The 22,889-nt window shown below is 54.7% G+C and overlaps 1 protein-coding gene across 2 annotated transcripts in view; it reads left to right on the plus strand.

Annotated features, from left to right (window-relative positions):
* The first annotated feature begins 2,514 nt into the window (after positions 1-2,514).
* The window catches only part of PRX (periaxin), a 28,059-nt gene continuing 7,684 nt past the window's right edge, over positions 2,515-22,889 (plus strand). The window contains exons 1-5 of one of the 2 annotated variants that reach the window (XM_083626708.1): positions 2,515-2,628; positions 18,965-19,020; positions 20,164-20,256; positions 21,253-21,559; positions 22,562-22,755. In XM_083626708.1, coding sequence (XP_083482834.1) covers positions 21,373-21,559; positions 22,562-22,755 — 381 coding nt within the window. In that variant the 5' untranslated portion in view covers positions 2,515-2,628; positions 18,965-19,020; positions 20,164-20,256; positions 21,253-21,372. Of the gene's footprint in view, positions 2,629-17,817; positions 18,080-18,964; positions 19,021-20,163; positions 20,257-21,252; positions 21,560-22,561; positions 22,756-22,889 lie in introns of those variants that run through there. The other variant, XM_083626707.1, reaches the window with a different exon arrangement.

Below are 22,889 nucleotides of genomic sequence, written 5' to 3' on the forward strand. Positions count from 1 at the left end.
TGTTCGTGATCTCTGAATTTTTAAAGTATTAGAAGCTAATTTGCTTTTAGAAAAATTCATGGAGTAATCAGGTCGTGTATCCACAGCAGTGAGCAGAGGAGGAATGACGCTGGGAGGAGCGCAGAGAGAAGAAAGGTCATGGTGCGTCTGCAGCAGCACAGCCGGGTGCCTTCCTCTGTCCCGGCTGCAACAAAACATCTCTCCCCTATCGGTCTCTACAGTCACAGCAAGCGCCACAACTCTCCACTGGTTTGACTTCACCCCCAAAGGCACACTCCTCCATTGGGGGTGTCTGATTGGCCACTGGGAGAACAGGGTGCTGAGAACATTGGCCTGATCCACAGAATCATGGAATTGTAGAATTGGAAGGCGTCCCGAGGGCCATCTAGTCCAGCCCCCTGCAATGCAGGAATCTCAGCCAAAGCATCCAAGATCTGCTTCAGAACCTCCAAGGAAGGAGAGCCCATCACCCAGCAGGCTCTCCTGATGTTCTTGTCTCTTCGCAAAGCTCTTTGGGGTTTCTTCTTACAGTCAAGCGATGTATACATTTCTAAATCAAATAAATAACTTGCCCAAACCTCTGGGGCTGGACTGTTGTTCCACTGGGTGGCCCAGGAGTCTGGGTCTCAGGGAAGTCTAAAACTGCTGGACTTTGCAGGGGACAAAGAGGCAGGCGCTCGGACGGCTTCCTCTGGCTCACTGCCCTCCCATCCGAGCGGCCCGTCCAGGGGCAGACGGGACATGGGGGGCCTCCCTTTTGTCTGTGCCGGGTGTCCACTGAGTCCAACAATGCGGGGATGCTTTTCAGAGGCTGCCCAAACTGCTGATGGTGGCCTTGCGCTAATCCTGCTGGCTGGCTCCCTTTGCATGCCTCGGTGTGTGTTGGGGGGCTGGGCTGGGGGGCTGGGCGGGATTTCGCTGTGCTTGGCAGCTCGGCACGGCATTGCCCCCCGCCCCAGAGCTGTGGGTGCTTCCCTGTGGGACGAAGCTTGGGGATCTGGAGAGCAGGGCAGAGATGTGCGAGTGCTTTGCCCGGGTGTTTGGGGTCTCCTGGTCCCCAGCAGCCAGTTATGGTAAGGTGGAATTGCGGGGGGGGGGGGGAGGTAGCAGACTTGGGAGAAGGGAAAGTGGGGGGCTGCTCCCCTGGAGTCGCCCCTGCCTGCTGCCCCTGAATGCCTCCTTCAGGCTGGGCTCAGAGGCGACAACTGGCCTGAAAGGAAGGTGAGGGGCTCTGTGTGTGTGTTGGGTGGGGCGGATTTTGGTGTCTCCTTAATAATAATAATAATAATAATAATAATAATAGTTTATTATTTGTACCCTGCCCATCTGGCTGGGTTTCCCCAGCCACTCCTATTCAACTTATAGGAAGGATGTGTCTTGACCCACAAAGGAGCTGGGAGTTTTTGGAGCATGCAAAGTGGCTGTTGTAGGAAATGTATATGGGGCTGGGGCTGAAATCATAATAATTTATTACATTTATTAGCAGCCCTTCACCAGCAGCTCTCAGGGTGGGTTACAGCAGTTTAAAATTCAGAATTAAAAGCAGTTAAAACAGGTTATGCTGCATAAACTATTTCCAGCTCAGCTGGTTCTAATAAGAGCTGTAACTTTCAAGACTTTCCATTTTTCCTTCTCCCTCCCTGTCCCTCTTTTCTTATCTGCTATAACAACTCTTCTGTGTCGATCACAGCTTTAACTTCCTTGTCAGGTGGGGGTGGGGGGAGGAAAATTTGCTGGAAACAACCCTCCTTCCTGGTCTCAGGAAAGGGTGATCCCAAGGGCAGGGCGCCCGACTGGCTCCTAGGAGGTCCCGAGTTCAGTTTCCGAAGGGCAGCACGCAGGTGGGGCTGGCTGGAGAGATCTCCTGGACAGCTGCTGCCAGTCAGTGATGGGCGTTATCTGGCATGGCATAAGGCACCTCCAGTCGCCATGCCAAATGGGGGAGCAACCCCCTGCTGCTCCCAGGGCTTGAGGAGGGGGTTTGGGGCATCCTTAAGGGCGAGGGGACGGGCTCCTCCGGCAGAGCCCAGCCCCAAAGGGCTGTTGGAAGGGGACTGGCATCAAGCCCAGTGGCCCCCGCCGTGGCGCGGGCTCTCTGCACATGCTCAGGCACCCCTCGGCCGCACGTGGAGACGGGGGAACCTTCCACGCTGAGAAGCAGCCCACTCGGGGGGAGGGGCGCCCCCTTCATATTTCTCCACGGTGGGTGGGGGCAAAGCGCCTTCAAAGAGCAACCGGGACCCGGCCCGTCGTTCCGTTTGCAGCGGCCCCCGTCCCGCCGCTGCCTCTGTCCTGCCTCTGGAGCCTCCGCTCCTCGCTGGCGCGTGGAGAGGGCGCCTCTGAGCGCGTGCAGAGCGCCGCGACGGCCCCTCCGCCTGCCCGCGCTCTCGGGGCGGCTTCCTGCGCGGCGGCGGCGGCCCCTCCCCGGGCGGGGCCGGGACTGCCTTGACCCTCCTCCCGCCCGGCCCCGGCCCAGCTGGGCGCCCACGGGCTGGAGGGCCGGCCGGAGCCGCCCCCTTCCTGCTGCCCGGCAGCGCCCCGGCCCCGCGCCCGGCCGCGCCCGCCCAGACCGGCCCAGGCGAGCGCAGCGCCGGAGCGGGAGCGGGAGCCGGAGCGGAGCCGGACCGGGTAAGCAGCCGCCGCCGCCGCCGCTCTCTTGGGGAAGCCTCTCCGCCAAGCGGGCGCCACGGAGCCCCCGCTTCCTCCAGGCTCAGCCCCGGCTCGGGATTCGAACCGGCAGCCCCAGGAGCCCTGGCTGGACGTCTGGGGAGGCCGGGGGGGGGCTGCGATGGCGGGGCTGCTGTTCCTAACATCCCACCCCTCGGAAGCCACTCTCTTGGTGGGGGTATCCTGGGTGTCGCGCCTGCTCTGCCCCTTGCTAGCCCCCTCTTATTCCGCTCCCGCCTCTCTAAATCATCCCAAGCTGCAGGGACACTTTTCGTCCCCCCCCCAGGCCGGGACTTAGTACCCTCTGAGCAGGAGGCCTGTCACCTCTTGGGGGGTAGTGCTCCGTGTCCTGTCCTCCCCCCCCCCCCGCCACACGCTCGTCTTGCGCAGGATTGGTTTCAGGCAGTGCCTTTCTGTATGCCCAGCGATCGGGGGGGGGGGGTCTTCTCTAAAGCAGCAGTTGCTCTCCTTGGGCAAGAGGGCAGAGCCCCTCAAAGCCCCCCAGCAAGGACCGGTCAGAGACAGGGGCGCCGGCTTGGCCTGCCCGACTGGGAGGTGGTTTGGCTGGCTGGCTAGTACAGCCCAAAGAGGGTCCTTCCGGCAGTGGGGAGCTTGTCCTGTGATGGGGCAAAACTGTGTTCCTGTTTGCCTGGTGAGATAGAACTGTTTTCAGAAGCGAAGCATTACAAAATCCAAACGAAGGTGCCTTCTGAATCTCTAGTGGCAGAGTGTTCCACAGGATTGGGCTGAAAGGCTCAGTTTTTCATTGTTGTCAAATGTCCCAACACAGGGAATAACCAATGGCGCTCCTGCAGATGATCTCAGTGATGGAGCCAGGATTGGTCCCTGAGCAATTTAGGCCTAACTTAATAGGAGGACTTTGAACTTGGTTCAGTAGGAGATGGGGAGCCAGTGCAGCTGTTTTAACAATGTCCTTGCCCAGAGGCTCCCGTCAGCAATCTGGCTGCAGCATTCTGCACCGGGAGCTTCTGAACCAGTCCCCAGGGAATTTGCGATTCCTTGTAGCCGAGTAAGATTGTCTTCCATAAACACGGTTTTAACAATGAGTCCTTAAGTGACTGTGGAGGCCAATTCTGGATCCCCACGTCCTTTCACAGTGGGGACATGGATTTCCGGGCAGCAGTTGATCCTGGTGTGGATTTGCCAAGCGTGCCTTCCTCTTAGCACGTCTCTCCCTTGTGTCCTGAGTTCGAGTGTCTTCAAAGCCCAGGACACCTTTGGTCAAGGCTGTTCTCCAACTGGAGCGCTTGCAAGCCAGTGTTTCCCAATTGTTGGTGTTTATACTACATTTTTAAAGATTTACCTTGAGACAGTCTTTAATAATAATAACAATAATAACAATAATAATAATTTATTTATATCCCGCCCTCTCCAGCCGAAGCTGTGCTCAGAGCGGCTAACAACAATAAAAGTAACACAACCTCTTTTGTTGACCGCCAGCATTACGCTTTCCATTTTTAAGTTCGGAATAGAGTAGTTGCTTTGGAAGACGATCATCAGGCATCCGCACAACATGACCAGTCCAACGAAGCTGATGTGGAAGAATCATTGCTTTGACACTGGTGATCTTTGCTTCTTCCAGTACACTGGCATTATTTGCCTGTCTTCCCAAGTGATGTGTAGAATTTTTTGGAGACCCTGTTGATGGAATCTTTTGAGGAGTTGGAGATGGTGTTTATAAGTGGTCCATGTTTCAGAAGCATACAGTAAAATTGGTAGTACAATAGCTTTGTAAACAAGCATTTTGGTTTCCCTGCAAATGTCCTGGTCCTCTATCACTCTGCACTTCAGTTGGGAGAAAGCTGCACTCGCAGAGCTCAGGTGATGCTGGATTTCAGAGAGGAGAGTACCCCCACGACACAGGTGCCAGGGGGCCAAGGACCCTCACTCAGTGCTACTCTCTGGCTACGACCCTGGGGAGACAGACAGAAGTGCTGCCATATGGCCCCTCCAATACCCACCCCACTGAGCTGGTCTCCCTCTCCCTGCCCCTTTCGCAACACAGGTCCTCCATCAGGGTGACCGAAGCTGTTTCAGTACGGACCCATGGTTGTGGGTCCAGATGCCCTGGTCTCAAATGCAAACAGTTTGTTGGGGTGTGGAGGCTGTGTGAATTTGTGGCTATTTGAGGCTGCTGCTTCCCGCAGCTGTCCGGGTGATTCTTTCCCAGGGAAATTTTGGAAGGAAAGGAGAGCAGGCAGCCCTTGCTCTAGTTTGGGGACTTATCCTGAGCCAGACAGCTGCTCCATGCAACTCAGTATTGGCTACTCTGACTGGCAGCTGTTCCCTGAGATTTTGGGCAGGGGATGTTACCAGCCTTACTTGCACGCTCCACGGCTGAGCTACGACCCTTGCTGGGTGGGGGGTGGGTGGACTGGATGACCCTTTGAGTCACTTCCAACACCACCATTCTAAGATTCCCAGCGCATGCCTGTGCACCCTAGGAGACTGGGCTGGGTTTGGGCGGCTGCAGGCTCAGCCCCTCGGGGTTCAGCTAAGCCTTCCTGCTCAGCTTGTGGGGAAGCAGTCTTCCTTCTGGCTTGGCAGGCCTCCTGGGCCAAGGGGGGGGGGGCAGTGAGTGGGACTGGCTGCCCAGAGATCTCTCCTCCTGCACGTTGCAGCGCCTGTGCCAACCCACAAATAAAGGGGTTGGGAAATGCCAGGATGGTCCCGGCCAGGGCAGGCCCATGTCCCCATGTGGAGGCCTTGCAGAAGAGGCCTGCTTTGGGGGGGGTTGCATGTGGAGCAGGGAGTGCAGCCTCCTTGGGGGTCACAGGAGTGGGGACTTCCCCGGCAGAGTCTAGCTTGGCTCACCTTTTCTTTTTTGGTAAACTTTTAAAAAATTCATTTTATGATGTGGATAAAAACAGAGAGAGCAGATGAAAATTAAAAGATGGAAAGTGAAGCTCTTTCCCACACCATCATTAGAAGGAGCCTTGGTCCATTCAGCCCACTGTTATCTACACTGGCTGGCAGCAACGTGCCAGGGTTTCAAACTCAGGTCTGACCTGGGGGGGGGGTGTGGAGCGCCTTCTGCGTGGAAAGCAGCCCCCCCCCAGCTCTGTGACCCTTCCCAAATCGCTGCTGTTTTCTGCTCTGCTTTGCTTCATCTGGAGTTCCTCTCTGTGGGAGAGGAGAGTTCCTCTCTGTCTTTCTAAGTCTGTGCTTTGGGATTTTCTTGGAAACCAGGAGCTGCAGAGCATTTCCCCTGCATACAGCACGGAAGGAGAGCTCCCCTCCCAGCCCTGGTCTCCTCCTTCCCCGGCCCCCCTAGCATTAAATTTAGCATCCTGGCAGTGAGTTGATGGGACAACAAAGGAGGAGGAGCTCTGTGTCTGTGCCCTTGTCTGACCTCAGCGCAGAGTTAGCTGTGGAACTCCCTCCTGCAGGAGGCTGGGTGGCCACCAACCTGGATGGCTTTAAAAGAGGACGGGACAAATTCATGGAGGAGGAGGAGGAGGAGGAGGAGGAGGAGGAGGAGGAGGCGGCTGTGGCTGTTGCCTAGCCAGGAAGGCCATGCTGTCCCTCCACAGTGGGAGACAGCAATGCTTCTGAAGACCATGCGCTGGAAACCACAGAGGGGAGAGTTGCTTTGGGGCTCAGGTCCTGCCTGCTGATTTCCCATGATGGGCAACTGGTCAGGCTCTGTGAGAAGAAGATGCTGGGCTAGATGGGCTCCCTTGGGCCTGATCCAGCAGCCAGGCTTATCCTCTGTACTTAGGGAGCCTGCAGCTCCAGAAGCAGCCTAGCTAGATTCCTGGGTTCTTGGGGGTATTTGGCTGCTGTGTGAACAAGATGCTGGACTAGATGAGACCCCTTGGGCCTGATCTTTCTTATGTTCTTTGTATTCAAAGCAGAGAGAAAAATGGCAGAAAAGCCTAAGGAAAGGCTGGCAGGTGGGACCCCCCCTTCCTCTTCTCCTTGTCCCTGGGCCAGACCAGTCAAGGGAGCCAGCAAGGCCACATGAGGGAGAGACGACTAAGGCCTTCAGGTGACCAAGGCCTCTCCTAAGATGCAACAATTCATAGAATCATGGAAGTGCAGAGTTGGAAGGGACCCCAAGGGTCATTTAGTCCAGCCCCTTGCAATGCAGGAATCTCAGCTCAAGCATCCTTGGCAGATGGCCAGTGAGAGGCCTTTGCTTCTTGTGTGTTGTGGCCAAGGTGAGGGAGGCTTTCTCTTTTAGTCTTTTGGCTCTTCTTGCCAGTAAAGTCTGCCTTCCACGCACATCCCAGGGCATCGCAGTCCCCCACCTGCTCCCTGTGTGTGGTTGGGGCAGTGTGTAAGGTGGTGGGCAGACAAGGGCCCTACGGAGCTCTGACACCTGGAAGGCAATGGACGGGACAGGAAAGTTTGACCTCACCCACAAAGGTGCACTCCATTATCTCCTGAGACAGACAGATGCCAACCAAACTTCTTCACATAATGCATGGCTGACCTGCGGAACTGCCTGCAGCAAGAGCCACAGGAGGATTTCTTTTTAAAAAGGTGTTAGACAAAGCCACATAGGAGGAGAGGTCCATCAGTGGCTCGTGGTCATGATGGCCGCGTGGAACCTCCAGTTCCAAAGGCAGCCTACCCTCGAATGCCAGCTGCAGTGAATGGAGGGGGCTTTGGCCCTCCTAGCTGGCCAGCTTTTCCGAAAGCATGTCTGGGCTGGGTGGATCCACCTGGCCAGTAGGTTTCCATTTTCTGAGGTCTTTCTGAGGCACAATTCCTCCTAAGCCAGCTTCCTGTTTCTGATGGAAGCAAACTCTCCCTGCCAACGGGACGTTTGGGTTTGAGCAGGATTTCCTGGGGTGTGAGCTGCTGTTTCCCCCTCTCCCCAAATTGCCTTGGAGGGGGGCAGAGGATGGGGAGTGTCCTCCTCTTCCTGCCCTCTGTCCAGACCTGGGTTCAACCTCGCTGACCTGCACAGTCCTCTCTCCTCCACACTGGGACAGCGGATCCAAGTCAAGTCTGCTGCTGCCATGGTGGGGAGGCCTTTGCTAGATTGCCTTTGGGCCTTGAGGCTCCACAAGAGCATAAGAGGTTCCTCCTAGATCAGGCCGGGGGGGGGGGGGTCATTAATCCAGCATCCTGTTCTCACAGTGGCTCATGAGAGGCCTGTTATGAGGAGATCACAAGCAGGATCCGAGCCCAAGAGCAATTCTCCCTTCCTGTGGTTTCCAGCAGCTGCTATGCGGAAGCCTTGCTGCTTCTGACTGTGGCTCATTGCCACCCCTAGCCCTCTCCTCCACCTGGTGAGCCAGGCTGCCAAAAGTAATGTGAATTTTGGGGTCACCCCTGCTACTGCTTTATTAAGCTACTTTTCTCCTTTTAAACCCCACATTCCTCCAGTGCGCTCAAGGGAGCCTATGAGGTCCTCCCAGCCAACCCCATTCTTATCCTCACAACAGTCCTGTGAGGTTCCATTTGTAGCCTAAAGCAGCAGGAGGGTTAGAAGGTGGATCTGATAGATCTCTGGGTGGCTTGCAGAAGGAGCTCTGTCTCTTCACTGTGGAACAGCAGCAGCAACAAAATGAGACACACACACACACACAGAGAGATTATACAGCTGAGATGAAGGTTTTTGGGTTAGCTGGGATTTTTGCGTGCCAGGACTGTAGGCTCCTGGACTAAGAATTCTAAAGGTGCACCTTTTGTGCCAGGTTAGTGGATCCCCAAAGCCCAAATTGTGCCCGCTGCCCAGTCTGAGAGCCTGAAGATGGACCACCCTCGAGCCTGGCCCCCAGGGCGGCTGTGTGGGTGCTGCTAAGGCATTTGACACTGTAAATCGTAATGCCCTGTGGACTGTCCTTCTGAAAACTGGTGGCCCAGATAAATTTGTGAACATCCTTCAGCTCCTTCGTGATAATATGACAGCAAAAATTGCAGATAACAATGGCTCTCAAAGTGAACCATTCACTGTGGGATCAGGTGTGAAACAGGGATGTATTATTGGCCCAAGCCTATTTATTATTTTCATTGCCATGATCCTACACATTGTTGAAGGGAAACTCCCCTCCGGGGTAGAAATCGTATATTGAACAGATGGAAAGCTCTTCAATCTGAGCAGGCTGAAAGCAAAGAGTAAGGTTACCATAACTTCCGTCATAGAGCTTCAGTATGCTGAGGAAAATGTAGTGTGCGCACACTCAGAGGATGACCTCCAAACCATCCTAAATATCTTTGCAGAAGCTTACGAAAAGCTTAGGTCTATTGCTCAACACCCCCAAAACCAAAGTGCTGCACCAACAAGTACAAAATAACCCCTCTGCAGTGCCACAAATCTAATTCAGTTCTGTAAGACTGGAAAGTGTTGATCACTTCTTCTACCTGGGCAATTATCTTTCCACATGGGCCAACATTGATGCCAAAATCCAGCATCACCTGAGCTCTGTGAGTTTGGCTTTCTCCCGATTGAACTGCAGAGTGTCTGAGGACCGGGACATTCACAGGGAAATAAAAATGCTTGTTTACAAAGCTATTGTACTACCAATTTTACTGTATGCTTCTGAAACACGGACCACTTATAAACACCATCCCCAACTCCTCAAAAGATTCCATCAACAGGGTCTCCAAAAAATTCTACACATCACTTGGGAAGACAGGTGAACTAATACCAGTATACTGGAAGAAGCAAAGATCACCAGTGTCAAAGCAATGATTCTTCAACATTTGTTGGACTGGTCATGTGGTTCAGATGCCTGATTATCATATTCCAAAGCAGCTACTCTATTCCAAACTTTAAAATGGAAAGCGTAATGCTGGTGGTCAACAAAAGAGGTTTAAAGACTCTCTCAAGGCAAATCTAAAAAAAAAAGAAGTATAAACACCAACAACTGAGAAACACTGGTGCCTGCGAGCGCTCCAGTTGGAGAACAGCCTTGACCAAAGGTGTCATGGGTTTTGAAGACACTCGAACTCAGGACGCAAGGGAGAAATGTGCTATGAGAAAGGCATGCTTGGCAAATCACACCATGATCAACTCCTGCCTGGAAACCAGTGTCCCACCATGGAAGGACATGTGGATCCAGAATTGGCCTCCACAGTCACGGACTCACTGTTAAGGCCGTGTTCATGGAAGACAATCTTACTCGACTACGAGGGATTGCCAGAGAAGAAGAGGCTTCTGGCTGGGGTCAGGCGGGCCGAGGTGGGATGCTGCCTGCAAAGTGCCACCTTCTTTTTGTTTCTGACTTCCTGCGTTCCTGGCAAGACCTCAGCGGAGCCCTGACTCAAAGGAAAGCCAGTTCATTTCCTCCGCTAGCAGGACAGGAAGCCTGGAGCAAACCCGTCCCCCTTGGCCTTCAGACCTTCTCCGTGCCCCTGTGTGCCTTGGGGGGCATCTGGCTGTGCCCAGGGGGAGGGGAAGTGAGGACTTTGGCCCTAATGGTTAGAGTGTGGGCTCTGGCTGGCAAGATCAGAGTCCAAATCTTTCCTCTGCCATTCACCTCACCCTTCAGGCCCTTTTCTCTCCCTTTCTCCCAAGCCTACCTCATTGGGGGGTTGTGAGGATAAAGTGGGGGTAATTGGCATCCAGGTCAGCTGCCCTGAGCTCATGAGGAACACCTGGATGAGGCCAGTGGTTCATCCAGTCCATCCTCCTGTTCTCACGGTGGCCAAACACTAAGAACCGGGGAATCTAAATAGACTGCCTCTGGAGCTGGAGGTTCCATAAGAGCACAAGAAGAGCCGGGCAGCTGGATCAGGCGCAAGGGGGGCAAAATTAGCCCAGCACCGTTCTCCCAGTGGCTAACCAGATTCCCCAAGGGGAAGCCCACCTTCAGCCTTCTCCCTCTACCATGGTGGTCCAGCAACGGGGGAGGCTGCAGGGCTGCAGATGAAAAGCCAGCCGTTCCTCCGACTGCCCTTCAGCCAAGAGCTCTGGCTCAGAGGCTGCCAGTGTTGCTGCTGCGGCAGCAGAAAATTCCCCCTGGCAGGGAGACTTCTGATTTTATGCTTAGGGCACTTTGCCTGTGACTCCAGATCTCCTTTCTGGGGCGTGGCGTCGAACAGCTGCACCACATCTGCTAAAAAGAGAGGTTTGGGGGCTCTGCCCTTCCTGAAAGCCATGGCCGACCTGGGATGTGGGTGTCCTTTTGGCTGGCAGTGGGACTGGGGGGGAAGGCACTCTCTGCACATGCTCAGAGACACACTTGACATTGCATTTCCCAGGCCCAAAACCTTAACAAGCAGCTCTGGGGTATCTGTGTCAAAGCCGTGAGGGTGGCCCCAAAGGAGGGAGAGCTGCTAGAGCCAGAGGAGGGACAGTCTCAGGTCTTGGCTGTTTCAGCCCCCCCCCCAACCTGGGGGCGGAGGAGAGAGCAAGAGCGCTGGCCATCGTTTTCCTTCCCTGCGTTGTTGGCCAGAGACCATTGCGGGCTGGGACAGGCCGTCTGTCTAGCAGCCATGGTGATGATGATGATAGCTTTCTCTCACCAGCGCTCCTTCCTGCCCCTGAACTCAGCAGGATGCGGCCCACGTGGGCCAGGGGCTGGCCTCGTTCCAAGCAGAGCTGCTCCCAATTAAAGGCTGCTACCAGAAGAGCAAGCGGCTCTTTCCTGCCTTAATTGGATCAGGAGCTCTGGAGCCAAAGGGACGGCAACTGTGGCGGCCTTGTTTTCCCCCTCGCTGACTCTCCTGGCCTCGTTTGCTGTTTGGGCAACCTCTGAGCTCTGGATGGGAGCTGCAGAGAGGCGTTGCTTCCTGTCAGGGGAGCCGCTTGTTCCTCTGGGAGGTCCACACGGATCCCCAAGCACCCCGAGGTCCATAAGAACAGAAGAAGTCACGGTGGACCTTGGAGTCTCAAATTTCAGCAGCGTCCTGTGCAGCAACAAAATTTGGTGCTCCCTGCCCACCTTTTGGTCTCCATCCTAAATAATAGTTGCAGTACCCCCATGACTCTGTGCCCCCTAAATCCACCTCTATAAGAAAAGCCTGGCTGCTGGATCAGGCCCTGCGGGGAACCTGCAAGCAGGATCCAAGTGCAGGCAGGTTCTAAGCATGCTCTTCTGATCTTATTATCGGGGGGGGGGGGAGCAGATCCAGCAAGCTGTCCTTCTCATGAGAGCCGCATGCTGGGCCGCAGGATTAAGAGAAGAGGGCTATTGATGATTCCTAGCCAGGATGGTCAGAGGCAGCAATGCTTCTGAATCTCACCTGCTGGAAACCTCTTTTGTTTGAAACCCTTTGAGGCATCTCGTTGGCCCCTGTGAGAACAGGATGCTTGGCCTGATCCAGCAGGTTCTTTTGATGTTCTTTTGTAACCTTGGAAGAGACCCCAAAGGGTCGGGGAGCCCAGAGGCAGCTGAAGGAGCAGCAGCAGAAATGGGGATCATCCAGCAGGGCAGGTGGAGGAGACGAGGGAAGGGCTTGAGAAAAGGGGTGCTAACGGGGAGTGTAAGTGGCCCCATCTCCTTAGCAAGGATCTGAGGGCTGGGTGGGAGGTTCAGGGGAGCTTCTGCTGATTTTTTCACTTGCCATCTTCTTTAGCAATGTGCATGTTGCAGTAGCACTGCTGTTACTGGCTTGACTGGGAAACCTGAAAGAAAAACTGTGATTTAGAAAGGGGTATTTTCTCTCTCTCTCTCTCTCTCTCTCTCTCTCTCTCTCTCTCTCTCTCTCACACACACACACACACACACACACACACACCCTTCGAGCCCGCCTTCTTGGCCCTTGACCTGATCCAGGAGGCTGTTCTTATTTCCTTATGTTCCTGAACCCTTTAGATTGTACTTTTCAGGCACGAATAACTCCTAGGCAGAAACGCTCTCTTGCTTTGGCCTTGGAAGTGGCCTTGAACTTTCATGGCTTGGCCTGCAGAGTCCTGGGAATTGTAGTTTCCATGAGGGTGGGGCTGCTGAGTAGTTCAGCCCCCCACCCCCCTTTGTGGCGTTTGCAGGGTGCCTGGTTGAGGTCCGGCTGCTGAAGCAGGATTTGCTGCAGGAAATCCTTTGGTGGAGATGTTATCTGCCTTCCACCCCCAACGCTGACCCACGGGAGGGGCTTCAGAGGGGCTTTCCAGGAATATAGCCTTGGAATGACGCCTGAAAGTGCGTCACTTACAGCTAAGGAGCAAAACTACGTTTTGCCTCCTCCTATCAGACCCTTTTCTCAGGGATTACTGACAGCCTCAGGTTTCAGGTGGGATCTGTGTTTCCCTGCCCCAAAGTCAGGGTGACCAGAGTGACACACTTACCTTGCAAAATAGAGGGGCACCTGCTCTCCCCCAGGAAGGAGGGGCTTTGCCTGGAGCTGGTGAGAATGGGGCATCCAGACCAGGGCCCCAAATTCTCATCCAGGCCCAGAATTGGAAGCTGGATGCTGGACAGTTTCAGGAGAGAGAAAAGAAAGTCCTTCTTCACACAGTGCCTAGTGGAGACAGTGGTGGCCCCCAACTTGGATGGCTTTAAGAGAGGATGGAGCTCTCAAGGGCTGCTAGACCCAAGGCTATGCTCTGCCCTTCACAGTTGGAGGAGGCAATGCTGCTGAATTTCAGTTGCTGGGAACCGTGTTTGAAATTAGCCAGAGGCCAGGTGCAATTTTCACCTGGCTATCGGCCACTTGTGACCAAGTGAAGATGCCTGGGCGCTGTCAGGATGGCATCATCACCATCTGAGGATCATTGGATCTGGACTGTTTTCACACACTAATACCCCCTCCTGTAGAATGCACAATCAGAATGAATTTTAGGCACCAAAATCCTTTTTCTGTGCAGCCTGAGCAGGAGCAATGAACGACGTTATAGTGAATTGTTGTTGCTTGTCTTCTCCCACTGCCCTGCTCACAGTTGGGAAGAATATTCTGTGAATGGTCTGTGTCCTCATTAAGAAAAAGGAATCAGCCAATATATATGCAGACTACCCCTGGATCAAGGGACTTTTCTTCTTTGAAGTTCTCAGCTCAAGGTTGTCATTTGAACTAGCCGGATGTTTAACTGAGAATCACTCACTCCATCATTTGAAAACAAAGACTTTGTTTTCAAAGAGCTGACTTGTCCCCAAATGGCAACTAGACATTCGATTTTGGCGACTGCAGCCTTGGTCCATGAAACCATTGGGCACCTAGCTCGTATATCTGAGTTTCTGACATTCTCTGGGAACTGCAGGAGGGGAGAGTTGCTCGGATCCTGCTTGTGCATTTCCAAGAGGCATCTGACTGCCCCCCCCCCGAGAACAGGATGCTGTACTTGGTGGGCCACTGGCCTGATCCAGCAGGCTCTTCTTTGGTTCTCGCGACAGCTGAGGTTGGGGCCAGGGGTCACCTCTGGTTTACCTCTTGCTCCAGCAGTTTTTCTGCTGCTAGATTAAGAAATTGGGCATTGCTGGTTGCCCAGGTGAAGGGGCCTCTGCTCCCCCACTTCACCATGGTTTGGCTGTAGCTCCTCCTCCTGACTGAGGCTCTTCCTTCCAGCTGTGTCCAGAATCAGAGTCCTTCTCCTGGCCTGCCCCTTGGTCCGGAGAAGGAAAGGGCAGACATTCTTCAATCTGTGGCTGCCCATTGTTTAAACTTAAGCCAGGCACTTTCAGGGCGTGTGCTCAGTTTAGAAAGGGATGACAGGGGGAGAATGGGGGAGAGTCACATGGGATGTAGGGGCAGACGGCCCTTTGGCCTTGTTTGTTTCTTTGTTGCACTTAGATCCCACCTTTTCCTCCAAGGAGCTCCAAGTGGCCTGGACAGAGTTCCTCCCCTTCTCACTGTATCCCCGCTGCAGCCCTGCAATGTAGGCTATGCTGAGGGGGGCAGTGATTAGCCCCAAGGACACACACAGGGAACTTCATGGCCATGGGGGCTGGGATTTGAACCCTGCTCTCTTCCGGGTCCTAGTCCAATGCTCTAACCACTACGCCACGCTTGTGATGGAGGGGCAAAGTGGTGCCTGTGCTGAGGGTGATCCTGCCCCATTTGCCCCTTCTGGATGATTGCCTCCTCCCTGCAGTGAGGGCTGCGCTGTTCCCTGACCTAGGGTCCCAGCCCCCCCAGGTCTCTCTCTCACCACCTGCCAACAGTCCATTCAACTGTCAAGTGGATCTTGCTGGTTTTGCCTTTTGCGCTCTCCCCCCCCCCCCGCGCCTGCCCCCATATTCTTCCTTCTGTTTCTGAAATGTGCTGAATAACAGAGTGAGGAAGTGCATTCCAAGAAGGAGCTTCCCTCCATCCTGGGGGGGGGGGCAGAGGCAGGGTGATTTCCTTCCCTGTGTGGATGGCAGAAACACCCCCTCCTCAGGAGGAAGGGGTACTGGGAGGGGCTGGCTCTTGGCTCTGCTTGGCCTCCTGCCAACTCTTTGAGCCTTCGCTGACATCTCTGGGACCTTAGGGTGAAGTGGGGGTAATAAATTAACACAGCTATTCCAGGGGGTGGAGTGTCTCCCCTATGAGAAAAGGAGGCAGCATTTGGGCCTTTTTAATTTAGAGAAAAGTCAAGTCAGAGGTGGCATGATAGCAGTTTACAAAATTATGCCTGGCATAGAGAAAGTGGAGACGGTGAAATTTTTCTCCCTCTGTCAAACTGTCCCCCAGAAGGCAGTGATGGCCTCCAACCTGGAAGGCCTTAAAAGAGGATTGGACAAATTCCTTGAGGAATAGAATTGTAGAATTGGAAGGGGCCCCAAAGATCCTCTAGTCCAACCGCCTCTTGCAATGCAGGAATCTCAACTCAAGCGTCCCTGAGAGATGGCCATCCAACCTCTGCTAAGAAACCTCCAAGGTTGTCAGGAGAGGTCTATCACTGGCTGCCAGACACAATGGCTCTGCTCTGACCTCCACAGCCAGAGGCAGCAATGTTCCTGAATTCCATTTGCTGCAAACCGCAGGAGGGGAGAGTGGTTCTCTCACTCAGATCCGGCTTGGAGATTTCCCACAGGCAACTGCTCAGCCACTGTTAGAATAGGATGCTCCACTAGACGGGCCATTAGCCTGGTCCAGCAGGCTCTGCTTATGTGGCGAAGGGCGGCATTTAAATGGAATAAATATAATAACGTTCTTATGTCCCTCTGTCCCACACCTTGCCCCCAAAGTACAAGCCAGCCTGCTCAGGTGTTTTTGGAGGTGGGGTTGGGGCAAAGGGTAAAGGCCCAGAGTGTGAGAAACTTTGCTCTGGTTTCATGTTCACAGAAACAGTTTGGCTCTAGTTGCTGGTTCCTGGGCTCCTCTGCCAGCATTGGGGAGTTAAGTGATGTGCTTGCATGTGTGAAGCTGGCCAGGGAGGGGGGCTCAAGGGGGAAAAGACAGAAGGAATGGCAGAGAGGTTGACTCAAGCTTTGCACATAAGGAAGGAAGGAGTGCAGTGCCATTGAGAAGTAGCCTCAAGTGGGGTTTGAAAGAGTTGTGTGAATGGGCTTCCCTCACTTTGGCTTTGAGGTGGGCCTTCTGGAATGCCTCAGTCATTTGCAGGAAACCTTTTCTGCATTCCTGCAGGGGACCTTCAGAGTCATCTAGTCTGACCCCGCAGGCTGGCTCAGGCTCCAGAGCAGGGAGGAGAGCTCCCTGGGACACGGCCCTGTCTCCTGGCTGCTTTGCAGCATTCCTGGCCCAAGCCTGGCCTGCCTCTCTCTCCCCACTGCCCCTCACTGGCCGCAACTCTGGCTTTGCTGAGCCTACAGAATGCCTGGCATTCTCCCACGCTCTGCCACGATGCACGGCTGGTGATGCTGCAGCGAGGGAGGTGGGAGAGAGAGAGAGACCTGAACAGGCCCCTCTTTGTCTTGGGCTCAGAGTGGGAGCAGATCTCTCTCCACTGAGTTTTGCATTCAGAGGTTGGAGGGAGCAGAGCAGGAAAGGAGGGGGCCCCAGGGGGCCCCAGGCAGAACATCTGCTGCTTGCACCTGAACAGTTCTGGTCAGCTCACCTCAAAGGGGATATTGTGGAGTTGGAAGAGGTTTAGAAAAGGGCCACCAATGCAATCAAGGAAGTGGGAAGAAGTGAAAGAAGCATCAGAACAGAAGAAGAGCCTGCTGGATCAGGCCAGTGGCCCATCTAGTCCAGCAGCCTGTTCTCACAGTGGCCAACTAGGTTTGTGTGGAAACCAGCAAGCGGAATCTGAGCCCCAGAGCAGCCCTCTCCCCTTCTGAAATTTCCATCCTGGGTGGCGCTGTGGTCTCATCCACTGAGCCTCTTGGGCTTGCTGATTGGAAGGTCAGTGGTTTGAATCCCCACGATGAGGTGAGCTCTTGTTGCTGTGTCCTAGCTCCTGTCAACCTAGCAGTTCGAAAGCACACCAGTGCAAGTAGATCAATAGGTACCGCTGCAGTGGGAAGGTAAACGTCGTTTCCATGCACTCTGGTTTCTGTCACGGTGTCCCGTTGTGCCAGAAGCGGTTTAGTCATGTTGGCTACATGACTCGGAAAGCTGTCTGTGGACAAACGCCAGCTCCCTCGGCCTGAAAGCGAGATGAGCGCCGCAACCCCATAGTTTCCTTTGTCTGGACTTAACCGTCCAGGGGTCCTTTACCTTTTTACCTTTACCTCCATAGACTTTTCCTCCATGAATTTGTCTAATTCTCTTTGAAAGCCACCCAAATTCTTATCTTATGCTTACGAGTCCCACTTCTTCAGCCAGAAGCACACATTGTGGGGTGTGAATCCAGAGCACACCCCCCCCCCCCCGTTTAATACGCTGGCTGTGAGTGTGAGGACCTGCCTCGGGACTTACTCACACTAACAGTCCTTTGAACTTTCCAGGCCTAGGTCTGCCCTTTAAATCTCCATGTTTGAATGTTCTTGTTCGTGCTCTGGAGTTTCCCTTGCGGAAATCCACTCTTTACTGCTGAATCGGAGCAAACATCAGTCTGTGGGAAACCCAAATTGGTTGGGTTTGCACTTCAGCTTTAAAGAGCATTCAGAAAGGGAGATTTGAAGTGGCAACCTGTGTCTGGACAGCACAGGGCAAAAGGCCAGTGTGGAGAAGCTCAGAGTTTGCTTTCGGCCCTGGGGCTCCTGCTGCCTTGGATTTCTCCACGGAGATGCCAGCCAGAGCTCCAGAGGGCAGTCGCCGAGGAGGGGGAGGTGTTTGGGAACGGCTCCAGGAATGCTAGCGATGCCCGTGAGGGGTTGGCCAAGACGCTGCGTCCCTTTGTCCTCTGGCCTGGGAATGTGCGGCATCGCATCTTGACCTTTTGGGGAACGGCGTGGCGTGGGTCCTCAGAGTCCGGGCGTGGGAATGAAATGCCACCCCTCCGTGGCAGCCTGGGATTTCACCAAGGGAGGGAGCAAGTGCCGGCTGGAGTCTTCTTGGGCAGGGAAAGGAGGGCAGCAGGAAGGAACAGTGGGAGAGGAGGAGGGGCCCGTCTGTGGAAGCCTAGGGGGCCATGCCTCCCTCTCCAGAGGTGGCTTTTTCCTCTCCATCCCAGAGGCTGACGCCTGTGGGGTTGGTGGGCAGAAGAACCTCAGAAGAGCCTGGCTGCTGGGTCAGCATCCTGTTCTCACTGTGGTCAAATACCCCTAGGGACCCAGGGCTCTAGACAGACTGCCTGTGAACCTGGAGGTTCCATAAAAACTTAAAAAGAGCCAGGCTACTGCTTGGTGGTCCCGGATCCTCTGCTGTTGCTTGAGGCTCAGGTGGCCTCAGTGACCCGGAGTGCCTTCCATCGGCTTTGGCTGGTGGCCCAGCTGTGCCCCCATCTGGACAGGGAGAGCCTAGCTACTGCTGTCTATGCTTTGGTAACCTCCAGGTTGGATTACTGCAATGCCTTCTACGTAGAGCGGTTTCTGAACTTCAGCTGGCACAGAACTTGACAGCTAGGCTGCTCACTGGGACAAGACGGCTTGAGCATATGACACAGATCTTGGTCCAACTGCTCTGGCTACTGATTAATTTCCCGGCCCAATTCAGAGTGCTGATTTTGACCTATGAAGCCTTAAATGGCTCAGGACCGCAATACCTCAAGGAATGCCTTTCCATATGAACCTACCCAGACCCTGAGATCATTTTCTGAGGCCCTCCTTCGTGTGCCTCCTCCTCGAGAGGTCTGGAGGGTGGCAACACTTAGAACGGGGCCTTCTCTGCAGTGGCTCCCCATCTGTGGAATGCTCTCCCCAGGAAGGTTCTCCTGGCGCCTTCATTATACACCTTTAGGCACCAAGCAAAAACATTCCTCTTCTCCCCAGCCTTTGGCTGATTATCCAATACCCTTTTAAACGTGTTGTGGGAATGGGGTTATTGGTTTGTGTTTGTTTTACTATGTATTTTGTGTTATCATTTTGTATTTTTATGTTGTGAATATCCTGTGATCTTCAGTATACAAATATAATAAATAATAACAAATAAAATAATAACATTTCCCCCTCCACAGCTGCACAGGGCCAGGTTCCAGAGAGCCACGTGTTCAGGACAAGGCAGCAAGCAGCTGTAAGTACCTGGGCACCTGCTCCTCCTCCATCACCACTATTGCAGCCCCCACCCTCAAGCTGTGCCCCCCTGTCTGAATTCTGGGTCAGCCCCACCAGAAACCCTCTTCGAGGAGGCCTGGGAATTGCACTCCTCTCTCAAATGACGCTTCCAGTGCAGCTCTTTGGACTGCAGACACAACCCTGTGCCCATTTTCCAGATAGGTGGCAGGTGAATCGATGGCCCTGCCCCCAAGTCTATCTTCCTGCCTGCAGTACCTGGCTGCCTGGCTGCCTGCCTACTGCATTTATATCCCACTTTGTTCTCCAAGGAGCTCAAGGCAACAGACGTGGTTCTCCCCCTCATTTAAGCCTCACAACAACCCTGTGAGGTAGGATAGGCTAAGAGGCAATGACCAGCCCAAGGCCACCCAGTGAGCTGCATGGCCCAGTGGGGATTTGAACCCTAGTCCCCCAGGTCCCAGTCCGACACTCCAGCCACTGATCCATCACTGGGTTAGGACTTGAACTCGGTCCTCCCAGGCCCAGGGTTCTCCCACTGGTTCTCTGGGCCTGGCGATCATCTCTCTGGACGTTTTGCAGGTCAGCACCCTCCCTGGTGGGCTCTTGCTTTTTTCCCACTCCTCCATGACTCCTGCCTGCAGATCTATAGGTGGGAGTGGGTGTCTTACAGTGGGTGTCTTGCATTGCAGGGGGTTGGACTAGATGACTCTTGGGGGTCCCTTCCAACTCAACAGTTCTGTGGTTCTAAGTGTAACTCAGGTGTGTTTATTTCGAGAAGGGGCTGTGTTGCTCTGTCGCAGTAAAAGCAGCAGATCTGCTTATAATCATAGAACTGCAGTTTGCAGGGCACCCCAAGGGTCATCGAGCCCAACCCCCTCCAATGCAGAATCCCACCAGACCTCTGCTTAAAAACCCAACGAAGAAGAGTCCACTACCTTCCGAGGGAACCCGTTCCCTAGTTGCGCCTGTGTCCCTTCAGCACCTCCCCAGCCCAGACCGATTGTGCCCCTGTTACCACTGGCGTTGTCTACTACAGAGGCCAGCCCCCCCCGGCTGCACCCCATTCACAGCTGGGCTCTTGGGGTCCCTGAGAGCTGGCAGAGCCACCTCCCCCACCTCCTGCTTCTCTCCTGCCTTCCAGACAGCCAGCTCCAAAGGGAATGAGCAGCCGCAGCCCCCCGCAGGCAGCCCCCCACACCTGCCCCCCGAGGAAGCTGGTGATGCAGACCGAGCAGTAAGTCGGGAAGAGGGTGGGGCGGGGGGGGGGGGACAGACAAGAAGACACGTTCTGAGGGTGGAAGAGGCAGGTAGGGCTGTGCCCCCCCCCAAGGAGGAGGGGGCAGGTCACACATCTGAAGATGTGGGGTGGAAGGCAGTTTGGGTGACGCCGGGTCCCTGAGCCTGTTGCCCCTCCAAGGTGTGGCCTCTGCCGCCTTTTACATCTCCATGCAGTGCCTAGTTAAACTATGGAACTCCCTTCCACAGGTGGAGGCAGTGGTGGCCACCAACCTGGATGGCAGATTGTGCCTATTCCTGAAGGAGAGGGCTATCGAGGCCCCCTAGTCATGAGGGCTATGCCATGCCCTCCACAGTGGGAGGCAGCACTGCTTCTGAATGCCCATTTCTCAAACCTGCAGGAGGAGAGAGTGGCTCTTGCGCTCGGATCCTGCTTGTGATCTTCCCACTGGGGCATCTGGTTGCCCGCTGTGAGAACAGGATGCTGGTCTAGATGGGCCCCAGTTGGCCTGATCTAGCAGCCAGGCTCTTTGTATGTTCTTCGGGAACCTCCCGGTCCAGTGGCAGTCTATCTGGATTCTTAGGTGAAAAGAGCAGGCTGGACTGGATGGGTTCTTGGCCTGATCCAGTAGCTCGTCTTATGCTCTTAGGTTATCTGAGATCACCATTAGGGCAGAGAGGGGGAAGCTGCCTCTGGACTGGCCAGCAGGGGAGGGGGGTTTAGGAGCCTTGGCTCCCTGGCTCCCAAGAAAGCCTCCGCCAACGTTTAAGCCAGATGGCGAAAGGAGAATTGCTGGGTGGTGTGGGGTGTGTGTGGGGTGTGTGTGGATGGTTCTTCCAAGGAGGCTGGGAGGAAGAAACTCCCACTAGCGAAATAGCTCCATCGTCTTCCCAAAAGAAGCAGGAGCCCCTGGGAGGAAGCTGTGGTGGTTCAGCGAACTGGTCCCCACCTGGTCTGGTGTGCTGTGTGGACACCCTCTCGGTTCCCCCCCAGGCCCAGAAGGAGAAGCTGCATGCGGAGCTGAAGAGAGTCCTGCAGAGGAAAGGCGAGAGCCAGCGCAGCTCCGAAGAGGCCGAGGAAGAGGAGAGGGGGGAGCCCCTGGCCCCAGCCAAGATGGAGGCGCAGCTGAGCTCCATGGAGAAAACCATTGAGACCTCCGAGCTGCTGGAGATCATCGTGGAGACGGAGGCAGAAGCCGGGGTCAGCGGGATGAGTGTGGCCGGAGGGGGAAAGAGCGGCCTCTTCGTCAAGGACGTTCTGAAGGACTCGCCTGCTGCTCGGGCGCTGAGCCTCCGCGAAGGTGAGCCTCCCTGTTGGTGGAGGGAAAGAGCAGCCGCCTGGCGCAAAGCCAGAGTCTGGCTCCCTCCTAGCTCACTGTTGCCTGCACAGGCTGGAAGCAGTGGCCAATGGGGCTTCTGCTCCCAAACCTCCCTGGAGATTGAGTCTCTATTGCATTGATGTCCCACCTTTTTCCTCCAAGGAGCTCAAGGGAGCCTGCATGGTTCTTCCCTCTTCCCTTAATGCTCACAACAGCCCTGCAATGTAGGTTAGGCCCTCCAGGTCTCAGCCAGCAAACGTCATGGCTGAGTGGGGAGATTGGAACCCTGATCTCTCCTGAATCCTGGTCCTCATCTAATGCCCACAACTCTGTCTGCGAGGGAGTTTCAACACTGGTCATTCCTAAGTCCCAGTCCAATGCTCTAACCACTGCACCACACTGCCAGTGAAGGGAGGGAGGGTGGGGGGGACTGAAGAACAGGGATGATTCTCTGCTCTGGCGAGGGCGCCTTGACCACCTTAAGCAACATAATAATAATTTTATCATTTATACCCCTTCCATCTGACTGGGTTGCCACAGCCCCTCCCTTGCCCTCTATGAGATGGGGGCAGCTTCTACAGAGAGTTTCTCTCCTTGCGCACAGCTGCTAGGAGACCTGACAGAGGGAGAGGCAAGGGAGGCAGCTGGTGCCTCTGTGCCCTGCTGGTGGACTACCCCTTCAGGACCTTGGCAGCACTGGACGGGGCTCAGCCTTGGTACGGGTTAAGGGTGCAGCTGCTGAACAGGGACGGGAATGGTCTCTGCATGTGAGCAGGGGCACTCTTGCCAGCTGTGTCAATAATTCCAGAGCCAAAGTTTGTGTTCCTGTAAAGTTGCCCCGGACAGCGTCTCTGGAGTTTCAGGCCTTGGCCCTGTTTTCTGGCCTGCCCCCTTCCTGCAGAATGAGCTAAGGGCAGCGGGAGGGATAACACTGCAGGGCTGTGGCTCAGCTTCGACATCTTCCCCTGTCCACCCACCTTGTAGGCGACCAGCTCCTGAGTGCCAGAGTCTATTTCGACAACATCAAGTACGAAGACGCCTTGCAGATCCTCAAGTGTGCTGAGCCATACAAGATCTCCTTTTGCCTGAAACGGACCGTACCCAGCACTGACGTCTCCCGCAAGCCTGGAGCCACCACCTTTGAAGTGAGGGGCCCCAAAGCCAAGATGGCCAAACTGGTAGGTGGTCCTAATATTGCTCTGTGGCGCTGGCCCAGTGACAGGGTGCACCCCCCTCTGTCTCCAGGGGTGAGAGGGTGCCTGGGGTGGCATCCAGAGTTTGACATAGATATTCTATGAACTGGTACTGAGAG

Source organism: Podarcis filfolensis (genome assembly GCF_964270895.1).
Source record: "Podarcis filfolensis genome assembly, chromosome: 8".
In the NCBI taxonomy this organism is placed as follows: domain Eukaryota; kingdom Metazoa; phylum Chordata; class Lepidosauria; order Squamata; family Lacertidae; genus Podarcis; species Podarcis filfolensis.